Source organism: Pan paniscus, chromosome 17 (assembly GCF_029289425.2).
Source record: "Pan paniscus chromosome 17, NHGRI_mPanPan1-v2.0_pri, whole genome shotgun sequence".
Classification (NCBI taxonomy): Eukaryota; Metazoa; Chordata; class Mammalia; order Primates; family Hominidae; genus Pan; species Pan paniscus.
The window spans coordinates 90,304,926-90,317,012 of NC_073266.2; the positions used below are offsets into that span (position 1 = coordinate 90,304,926).

General features: G+C 34.9%; 1 protein-coding gene across 7 annotated transcripts in view; it reads right to left on the bottom strand.

The window, feature by feature from the left end:
• Window positions 1-12,087, bottom strand: part of NETO1 (neuropilin and tolloid like 1) — a 125,099-nt gene that overhangs the window by 42,452 nt on the left and 70,560 nt on the right. For all 7 annotated transcript variants that reach the window (XR_008621933.1, XR_004667670.2, XR_004667671.2 and 4 more), the window contains exons 5-6: window positions 9,466-9,507; window positions 9,220-9,347 (exon numbers count right to left, since the gene is read on the bottom strand). Coding sequence is in view for 4 of the 7 variants with exons in the window: in XM_008952675.3 (XP_008950923.1) it covers window positions 9,220-9,347; window positions 9,466-9,507 (170 nt within the window). In the remaining 3 variants the exon portion in view is untranslated. The remainder of the gene's footprint in view (window positions 1-9,219; window positions 9,348-9,465; window positions 9,508-12,087) is intronic.

Here is a 12,087-nt window from a genome sequence, read left to right on the forward strand (position 1 = left end):
TGAACAAAAGAATGAGGGCCAGTGCTGCAAATGTATGTCAATTAAACCATGACAATAAGATACAATGTCAAAGAGTGGAAATTATATAAAGCCAAAAGACCCATGCACTTTGAGAGGGATACCTAGAATGGTTTCCTAATAAAGACACATCTTTCATACAGATATCTCCTGAATATTTTACATTTTATTTTAATATGAATGCCTATACGCTATTTCCTCTTAAATGCATTTCTCTTAATTTAACATGGATATAAACTAAAGACATGGCATTCAAGCAAACATCCATCTCTTTCATCATTCTGTATGTATTTTTTTCTTATTTCGTAAAATCTGAAACTGATATGACAATTTCTTCCAGATCCAGTATGTCTATCCTAAATATTATAATCTCACTATTTAAATTAGTGAAAATGTATCTCTTGTCCTCCATGTTCGTACTCAACAGGGCACCAGTTCCTGTCAATTTCACCTTCAAACTAGTTGTTTTCCATGTCCATTCACATTTCTATAATATTTCAACACTCTCCTGACCAGCCTGGATAGTTGCAAAGTACAGATTCTCCTTACAGCCCCAAAGTTTACTCTAATAAAAACTAGCTTACTCTAGCCAAAGTTATATTTCTAAGAAACAAATCTAATAATCACAGTCTTTTTTTCATTGTACTTTAAGTTTTAGGGTACATGTGCACAATGTGCAGGTTTGTTACATATATATACATGTGCCATGTTGGTGTGCTGCACCCATTAACTCGTCATTTAACGTTAGGTATAGCTAAAATTTGTAACTGGTGTATAATTTTTAAAAAGTCTAAAAACATCAACTAGCAAATTTATATCCTTCTTATCTCCCAACATTATAACTATTTTCAAAAAAGCCACCCTTTATGAACATGACATTAGCTTCACATGAAGTAGTCATTCTCCATCTTCTTTCTAGGAACCTCTTCCTGATTTGTCAAGACAGTTCAACGGTTGCACGTCCAGTGAAAGGTTTTCACTGCTCCCACTCCCCAATCGCAGCAGACTTAATCTCTACAGCCTCCATGTGATTTTGAACATATTTAAAGCCATAGTTATAGGTTATATGTCCCTTCTAATAAATTTGTGTTCTCGAAAAGCTGAATCAGTGGTATATATTTTTGTATTCTAAGCATTAATATATATTTTACACATAGTAAACACTCCGGAAATGTTTGTGAATGATTAACTGGAAGTTTCATTTTCTTTATTGAATTCCTTTGTTCAGCATTCATATTTATCATGCACCTAAATGACAGACATTTAAGTGTTATAAATAATGATAATTACATAGAATAGTCTTATTTTATTATATACAGCGGAAATTATATGCAATAATTCTCAAAACAAGGTATAGCATAGATCTAAATTATGACATAAAAGGACAAGACGAAATGTTGCAGACTTGTAAGATGCTGAAAATAGAACGTGAAGTTCTAAATGAGGAAATCCAGACACAATTTGATGAGAAAGAACAAAATCAGAGAAATGTGGACAAATGAATCAAACTGAACAACAGTGGAAAGCACTTGAGTTGTAGTATGCTTTGCAAGGCAGGACAATTTTCATACATGAGCAATTTGTAGCACTGAAGTTGGAAGTCATTCTAAAATTTCCAAATACTTTGATGCTGATTTAAATTACCTGCCATTGCTACAGCCTTATGAGAGACATACGCCCCAACGAGGCCTTCATTTTCGGTATGCCCAGGTTATTCCTTTGTTTTATTTTATCTAAAACTCAGCTATTACTCATGCAGTCCATCTGTGATTTCTCCTCCCAACACAATATTTCATTTCTAAAATTATTCAGAGAATTTCAGAAATATCCAGTTTAAGAAGGTATATATGCATCTAAAAATGTTAAACTTCCAAGTTTATACTAACTCGTTTGTTTTTTCAATGTTAACATGACTTAAAAAAAAAAAAGATTTTTTTTTCAGATGACCTTTATTAGAAAGCTGGAGGTTGCGCCACTGCACTCCAGCCTGGGTGACAGAGCGAGACCCCATCTCCAAAACAACAAAAAAAAGGCTGGAGCAAAGAAGAAAAAAAATAATAACTTGCTCCAGGATCATAAGTGAATTAATGTGGAAACCTTAAAAAGGATTCAAATTTCCCACTCTGGATTTAAATTTCTTTTCATCAGGTCACAACAGTGTTTTCAGTTTGTTTACTTTTGTTTACTTTTTTGACTAAAAGTAAACAAACTGAAAACACTGTAAAAATCAAAGCTAAAATCTAGGTATTATACAAACGTGTTAAGTGGAACAAAAATTCAAATATGTACTTATACTCTAAAAATTCTATGCAATAAATTCAACAAGTTAATCAGCTCTCAGAAAAGATGCAATTATAATTGGAAGTAAACATTGTCACAAGCAGGAGAACACAGATTAGGGTAAGTAAAGAGTGCGTTCCACTCCTTTGAAGTGTAATACAAAATGACGCGTCTCTCCCAATAGTCTTACAAAGTTATAAAAACCAAGTACTAAGCCCACGGGAGGAAAAATATTTAAATAATTGTTTGGCTAATACAAAAAAAAGCTATTAGACCACCTGATGTTTTCAAGTTGAAATGTTTCAGTGGCTCAAGGTGTTTCAACAAATATTTAAAATTTCTAACATTGCATGTAGAAACACACCTTAAAATACTAATTTATTGTTAGGAAAAGAAAGTTTGCGTGTTATATTGACGATAGCTTAAGACACTGCTAATGCATTATTTCATATCTCTCAACAACAATAGATACTTGTTATAATCATTCAAGATGAAGAGAACTGATGTTTATAAAAATTAAGTAACTTTCTCAGAGTGACACAGTAATGTCACTGAAGTAATGGACTGGTACCGAAGTCAGATGTGCCTAACACCCGGATACTCATCACACTATGCAGCCTTATGTAATGTTTTTAAATGCTCACAGAGTTATAGCCCACAAAGAAAGTTATATTCTTAAAGAAAACAATCAAAAACAAAATGAGTAATCAAATAAATAAGCAAAGCAAAACTATCCACTTCTTCTAATGAGCTAGAAAAGATGTTGACTATCAAGTTATAAATAAAATTTATAGAAAATAAACGTGTCCCTCAAAAATAAATGGCTGTTTTAAATTCTTTAAAAATAGAAATATTTTACATAAGAATATTGCTATAGTTAGAAAGTCAACTTGCATATTGGCCCTATATTTTTTTCATTTGACAGTTCTATATTTTCCACAAGAGGTGACTGTCTTGCATTTGTACATGAAGTGCAATCACTGCTACCTAAGTATCTTCTATAAAGGACCTCCTTATTAAATAGAACACTAATTAGAGAGTAAGTGAATCACTGCCATCACTAGATCCCAGGTAATCACGTCTGAAGCATTCAGTAGTGTTTACCTATGATCTATTGATGGCAATGATTTTTTATCATATAGAAAAAGAGAATATACTTTACTGGGTCCAGAGCTGTCAGTACAAAAGTCAAATTCCATTATCCAGAAAAAGTGATCACGCTTTCCCATACTAACTCTAGTATATGTCATGTAAAATCTCTCTATATATTATGATTTGAATGACTATCTCATTAGCTTAAATCTTGTACCACGATTATACTAATAGAAAGAATTATTTAATGTAGCAAACTACAGAAAGCTCTTTAGTCACTTACTGAAATAAAAAGAGAAAATGATAAACAGAGTAATACATAACACTAGTAAAATAGATTATCATCTCTTCTCAGTGAATCATTTTGATGCATTCTTTTTAATCAATCATAAAGAGTTGGAGCTGACAAGATAATGTATTGAGCAGGACATGGAAAACTTCACAACACATAAATAATTTCTAGTAATATCTATTTTTCAAATCACATGGAAAGCAGAACCCCTTTTTATACGCAAAGCAAATAAATCTAGCGAACAATTTACTAAGTAATATATTCACAAACAAAATTTAATACCACCTGCTCAACCAGGTCCCTCTCCCCTCATATCAAAATGATATACAGTAAATAGACATTATTTGAGGCAATTATTTACCACTTGCCGAACAGTTTTCTCCTTAATAAGTAAAAATTAAATCTGTCACAGTCTGAGAAATGCTGTACATCGTTTCAATACTACTAGACACCTTTATAAATAAAATCAAATTCTACAAAGTATGTAGCCCAGGATTTCTGAATTTTCTATTTTATTATTGACCAGACATGTCAGGTTTATAAACTTATGTAGAATATTCCGTTTGGACGGTATCGATGTTCCCTTTATTTTTGGAGAAGGAACCAGAACATCTTAATGCTTTATAAAATATTAACACACAAGCACACACACACACACACACGCATGTGCACAGCACAACAATTCCTGATATAACAATAAAAAATAATTTTCTGGCATATATAAACAAGTACCAAAATATTTAAAGTCCACCTGAGTAGCTGTTGAAAATATGAGAGTATAAAAATGCCATTTTAAAACTTGAACTGTACAATTTTTTTGGTATTTACCTACCTATTTAAAATTTTTACTTTGTTTATCAAATTTTATTCTTACTTTTTGGAGATAAAAGCAGGCTCAATCTTCAGAACCCTTGATGTTTATCTTTGTAATCAATTACAGTTACTACACTTGGTTTATTGCATTAATATTCTATTGCTCGGTAACAAATCACCACAATTTTAGCAGCTTTAAATAACACCCATGTACTATCTACTATTAATAGTTCTGTAGGTAAGAAGTACTGGGTTCTTTGGTGAGGGCAGATGAGGGTGAAAATCCAGTTTCTCACAGTTCTGGGAGCAAGGTCTGTATTTTCTTGAGGACTGCTTACTGGGGTCACCCTCGCTCCTAGAACACATTTCTTAATCCCCTGATTCTCTTACTTCCCCTTTCATTCACATCTAAAGAATCTGCTCCACTTTTAAAGGGCTCGTGTGCTTAGATTACGCTCACCTGGATAATCTACCTTTTGATTAACCCAAAGTCACCTGACTGGTAACCTTAATCACATAGGCAAATTTATCATATTCACAATCCCAGCAATTGGGGCTGGAAATTTGTGTTCATTAGATAAGTAACTTTAATACTTTTATCACTACTTTACTGTAAGAGACTATATTTGTCAAGTGTTTATATTTTTTATTTTAATTTGACTGAAAATATTTTTGAATTAGTTAACAACAAATTGAGTCAACTTTAAATATGAAATGAGTAAACTGTGTAAGCTAGAGTTTTATTATCCAAAAACATTAAACATTAAATTACCTTCATTTATGTATTTTATACATATTTTGACTCTGTCCCGTATCCCGTCCTAGCAAGTGATAAGGATGTGAAGTGATAGATTTGTTAATTAGCTTGATTTAATCATTCCATGATGGAAACATCACACCGTACCCCATAAATATAAACAAGTATTATTTGTCAATTAAAAATAAATTTTAAAAATGTTTTAAAATTAATTTTTAAAAACCTTGATCATTTCCTCAAAGAATGTGGTTTTGTGAGAGCGAACTAGGCCAGGAATTGGGAGTTGTTAACCTTGCTCCAGCTCTGTTGCTAACTAGCCAAATATTTGGGCAAGTCACTTATCATAGATTCATTAAATTTGGTTTTCAGATGACTTTCATGTTATCTGAGCCAAAATATTACTTGACTTTTAACTATTATACAAAATCTCTGCCAGACTCTGCTTGGATTCCTCCGGTGAAATCTCATTCAATCTCTGTTATTAAAATAAAAGGCTTCTCTGTGTTACATTAACAGCTATTTCTCTAGTTTCAAACTTTCAAATAAACCGCAGTACTTAAAAGTCTTACTCCTGAAGATTAAGTCTTAATCCTGTTTCATGTGACAGTCCTTCAAATGTTTGAAGATTGCTACCATGTCCTTTTTTATTTTAAGAAATAATCCGTTTATTTATTCCATGAGTTTTACTTGAGTCACAGACATTGTGCTTGGCACTGGGTATCTGGAGATAAATATGGTCCAGCATTCATGAAATTAATAGTTACCATGATTTGGTCTCCCATCATTTCATTCTGGTGGCTGTTTTCCAGACCAGATTCTGAATTAGACCCCAGAGTATTTGCTCAGAGAGGCATATGTCTACACTCCTTTGTTAACTCCTATTGAATTGCATTATCCTGACTCTGTTTATTCATCTTTTAAATGATCTAGTCAGTAACAAGGTTCTTTCTGCCTCTGGTTTTCCGAATTCTATGAAATCTAGATTAATCACATTCTAATTAAAGGGGACCATCTAGATTAATATTCTGTAGTAAAGGAGACATCAGATATTATATTTTTTATTTGTCAAAAGCTGGAAAAGCAGTAAATAATGTGTATACATTTTAATAGAGCCAAGTAAGCTATTCAGCACTTTCTTTGTGCAATATGGTTCAGTCACCAGGTGTCATTCAAATATTCACCAAGAGCCATTTCAAGTTTAACTTGTGCTTTGATAGTCTATTCTCATAAGCTGCTAGGAACTCTATAAAAATAGAAAGTCCACATAGGCAGTAATCTCCAGTCCGTGCTTTTCTCCACAGTATTCAAAGCCACTTCCCATCCTCTAACCTTTAATTTAACAGAGAAAGCCTGTTACGATAGAGCCATCTTTGTCCAGCTCTGCAGGCAGCTTTCCCTTTGGGTCACAGAATGCCAAATTCTGTAACAGACAGGTACATCGGTTATTGTTGCTCTGGGATTGTACAAAAGACAGTCTATTTACCAGCTGGAAGAAAAGGGTGTGCATTTACACTGTCATGAAAACTTTCTCCTTAAGACTGCAGTGACAAAGGTACTGGTTATGACAGTAAGGTGGGGCACATATAATCCTGTTTTTTTAAAAGTCTTTAAAAATCTTTCATTCGTAGAGTCTAAGAAAAATAAATAGCCCTTGCATGTGAATCCACATCTTACGAAAGCAGCATAATAAACTGCAACCTAGCTGTCTTGTAATACAGGTAGTGGGTTTTTATGGTTTCACGTAAGCAACAGCTTTTGACTTAAAAAAATAGAAGAAAAATAACTGTCTTTCTTCATAGTGCAATTAACTTTAAGATTTGTTCAGAGGCAAAGAGAAATGCAAGCATCAAAGCTGGAAGCTGGAGAATGATCTCTGAATCTCTGTAACTGAAAGTTGGGGGAAAGGTGCCACATTTCCACTTTATATGCAAGCCCTAGAGACATATTCAAGAAAAAAGTCAAGTGAAGAAAGACCAGTGCCCTCAAAAAAGGTTCTTCACTGGGCGTGGTGATTCATGCCTGTAATCCTAGCACTTTGGGAGGCCGAGGTGGGCAGATCACCTGAGATCAAGAGTTCGAGACCAGCCTGGCCAACATGGCGAAACCCCGTCTCTAATAAAAATACAAAAAAAGTTAGCCAAGTGTGGTGGCACACATCTGTAATTCCCGAAGCAAGAAAATCGCTTGAAGTGGGAGGTGGAGGTTGCAGTGAGCCGAGATCGCACCACTGCACTCCAGCCTGGGAGACAGAATGAGACTCCGTTTCAAAAACAAAAAAAATAAAAAACAACAAAAACGGTGTGGGGGAGCTCTTCTTTTCCCCTCAGTCTAAATATCCAGTCACCAAATTCTATCTCATCTCTCTCTAATATTTCCCTCATGTTGGACCACCATGGCCTAATTTCCAACACTGGAATTATCGCCACAGCTTCCCACTTGACCTTCTGCTTGCAGTGTTGACTCCTCTGTCCCTTCTTTGCAGGAAAAAACAATTTTCCAAATATGCAAATCTGGTCATATCACTTTTCTGCTTTGTTTTTCCGTATGTCGCTGAAGCACTCCGGGTGAAGGCTGAGTTCTTTAGAGAGGCCTGAGGAACACTTCAGCTTAAGCAATCAACACCACCTCTCAACCCACGCTTTCATTTGGTCACGTGCAATTACATTACTCCTGAAAAAGCATGCTCTCTTCTCTCCTGTGATTCCATGGCCTCATAGATGCTATTCCCTCTCTCTGGAGAGCCTTGTCAACTTGTCTACTTGACAAAATACTTCTCATTAAGATTCACCAAGATCCTGGCAGCTGTACGATTCTACCATTGACTTACCCTACCTGGTGTAAGGGGTCTTTTCTCTCTCTCTGTTATACCTTACAAATACCCCAATGATCTAACCTTACTGCTTAGGTTATTCTGTTACATATTGGTTTAAGAACTAAACGGAAGCACCTGAGAACAGGGCCTGGCCTGCTTTTTCGTGTAGCTGGCAGAGTGCTTGCGACTTGATAGAGTCACAAAATCAGTTAATTAAATAACACAGAGTTTCAGCCTCAAAAAATAAATGACTACAAATCTAGTAAGTCAATATTTTTTCTTATAACTTTGTAACTGAGGAATAAAAACAAAAACAGGAGAATGAACAAATAACACCTTAGCCCTATGACACCTGCTGGCACAAAATGACTCATCCTCTGTATTTTGGAAAATATTTCCATAAACAGAATCAACATAGTTGTGCTATGGAAGTGTTTCCAAAATGGGGTCCTGAGTCAAAATCTAGCCCACAATAAATCTACTTTAATACATGTAATACTTTTAATTTTTATAATGTATTGCCAACTCTCAAAAATCAGGGTGATCAACATAAAATCTAGATTGTTGGCAAGTTATGAGAAATAATGGAGGGTTTGATAATGCTGGACCCACATTTTCTCATAACAGCATCACAAGGAGCTTCATGGGCAGCTAACTCATGCCTGTCTCCTTCAAATGGGCACAGGATCTCCCAGGCCCTGTTATCATTGCTGCCAGCCCTTACCACACTTGTATTTTACATGCCAGATATTCATGATTTTGTAGGCCCCAGAAAAACGTCTACAGATAGAATTTTAGTTTACAAAATAAACCAACTGCAGATATTGACAATAAGAGCGTAAGTGTAGTTATACTAAGAGCCACGGCTCTTGCATACCATTTCAATCCATGTTTCAGAGACGTCGACTTACCTTAAAGTCTCTTGTCTAAATTATCAAATGATTTCTTCAACTCACTCTCTAGATTGCTATTTACGACATCAAATTTAGATTGGACAAGAGAAGACAAGTTACAACTCAAAAACCAAAATGAAATCATAACCTACGATGGCTGCACTCTGAAATGTATTAGACACGTCCAGTTGCTTCAAAGCAATGCTTGTTATAGACACTTCTCACGTCAGCTGTCAAGTGTGGGTTTCATCTTAAGACTGACCTTGGACCGTGGAGGTGCTCGGATGTACCACTTGCAATCAACAGCCTCGCTAGCAGTAGCTTTGCCTTCCTTCATAATTTGTATAGACTCCACAATTCCTTCGGAACCGCCCATCTCAAACTCACACGCTAAATAACAAAATGCCAAACAAACACACAAAAACGGAGCTTGAATAATAAACCAAAAGTGTATTTCATAGCAGAAAACAAAGTCTTCTGAACAGTATTAAATATCTATTTTACCAACCTGGTAATGGTTTCAAAGCTCCAAGGTCCTTAAAGTCAGGATCTTAAAAATTGAGAAAAAGACAATTAGTCCCATTCTACATTTATTACTTACAGTGAGTTTAAGTTATATATCATTAAATTTTCCAGAAATCTGCCTTAAAAAACACATTAGGGAAAAGTAAATGATTAAATAAAAAGTGCATAATGATGTTGGGACTGAAATGTTAATTTAGTATTACTACAAGGTTTTTCTCAATACAAAAAACACTATTTACATTTTTTTCTAATGCCTTTCCTGCCTCTAATTATCAAATAAAAATCTTACTCATTACCTATAACTCCATAGGTAGAATAATTAAATTAGTCATATTATCTATCCTCTATAACAGGAGAACAGACGTTTTTGTAAAAAGTATCAATAGGTAATTCAAGGTTTGAGGCAATTTCCCTTTGTTCTAGATACTATCCTCTTTTCTGATTCAAAATATTCTGTAAAGTGTAGTAACACAGTTTTTAACTAGAATATTTGAAGCACAAATTAAGATGTAAAATCTAGAACTCCTCTCCTTTGGCTGACTGAACAATCCTGTTTTCATCAAATCTTTCTCTGCAACATTTCATACTATGCTAACTTTCAAAGCATTCCTCAGTATTCTAGTTTGTCAACTCAACACCCACTCTCCCTGTCTTCCTCGCAGTCAAGCCCAGGCTCAGCCACCTGTCCTCTGCTAATTTATGTATTTCAGGGGAAGCCTGCTGTGTCATGAGTCTAAGATGTTTTCTAATGGTGAAAAGGCAAACTGGGGGTCTCGTTCTTGTTCCTGGAATTGATTTTGAGGTAGGTATGCAGCCAATGAAATATAAAGATGAGCCTCTTAGAGAGCTTCTGAGAAAGTTTTCCTCGTAATAGAGACAAGGTGTATACCATTTTTCTGGCTCTCATTGCAGTCATGCTTGTATCGGACACCGTGGAATCATGCATTAGCCAACTTTCAATGTTGAAGGTGTTAATATAATAAAAGGCTAACTGTGATGAAGAGCATAATGACTATGAGTCATTAATGATGTCACTGAGACATTGTATTATCTTATTTGATGCACATATATTCCTATTTTTAAAAAATTCTCAATTTTTAATTATTACAAGTACATAGTCATTGTATATATTTATGGAGTAACTTATTCTGGAGTTGCATTTCTCCAAGATTTATACTCTTCATTTTCCATTTGACAAGTAAAAATTGTTTATGTTCATGGTGTACAATGTGATGTTTTGATACGTGACGTTTTGATATATGTGTACATTGTCGAATGGCTAAATCAAGATAATTCACATGTCTTACCACATGTATCTATCATTTTCTTGCATAGTGAGAACACTTAAAATCTACATTCTGGCAATTTTCAAGTATATTATAGGACATATTGTTATTAACTACAGCTACCATGGTGATCTCTTGAACTTACTATTCTTCCTGCCTACCTGAAATTGGGCTTTTTGCTTTTTGAATAATACACGTCCTTGTGGCCCTTGCCACTTTGAGTTGAGGTTTCTTTGACTTATGAGTGGGTGAAGGCATCAATGACTACATGTTAAAGGAACTGGGCATACAGTTTAAAAGATGATTGGGAAATGCATTTGTTCCTACTACCATGGCATCAGCTGTAAGTTACAATCTTTTAGAGTTAGAAATATTTTATGAGACATTGCTCAACAACAATTCAGGACTGCAATATAAAAAGTAGCATTCTTTCTGGAAGAGATTAGTTTAGGATATTACGACTATGTGTGCTAATATGTATGTGGGTATCTAAGTGCGTTTCTTTGTATGTCTGTGTGCCTGGATATGCAAAACCCGTAACTACAGGCTGATCATTAGTTTAGTTATCTTCATTAAAGGTTTTGTTGTTGTTGTTTGCTTCTTGCTTTGTCAAACAGTTATGTGAACTGATCTGTTGAAACTGAGAGGCTTGGATTGCTACAATCTCATCATATGAACTATTTAGACTTATTTTACTACAGACACTATTAGAAAGTGTTAATAAATTTTGAAACAAGTTATAGATTCCTTTGCAAAGCTGTTTTTAAAATAGATTTTTTTTGTTTGTTTTTTTGAGACGGAGTCTGGCTCTGTCACCCAGGCTGGAGCGCAGTGATCTCGGCTCACTGCAAGCTCCACCTCCCAGGTTCACACCATTCTCCTGCCTCAGCCTCCCAAGTAGCTGGGACTACAGGTGCCTGCCACCGTGCCCAGCTAATTTTTTGTATTTTTAGTAGAGACAGAGTTTCACCATGGTCTCGATTTCCTGATCTCATGATCTGCCCTCCTTGGCCTCCTAAAGTGCTGGGATTACAAGCGTGAGCACCGCGCCTGGCCGAAAATAGATTTTAAAAAATCTTTTTAGAAAAAAAGGAAAAAAAAACTGTAAGCAATCTCCATTTAAAAAATAGGGACATCATAGATCATTTGGAACAAGATACTTCCTAGTAGAAATTTGTTTCTTCATCTAAATCAATAGATATATAGTTATTATTTCAATAAATACGTATTTAACACCTACTGTGTAATAAAAGCTACGTTTTGCATAGCACTGCTAAAATTGGTTGTTCTCATCAAGCAGTTCCATTGATATTGACAAG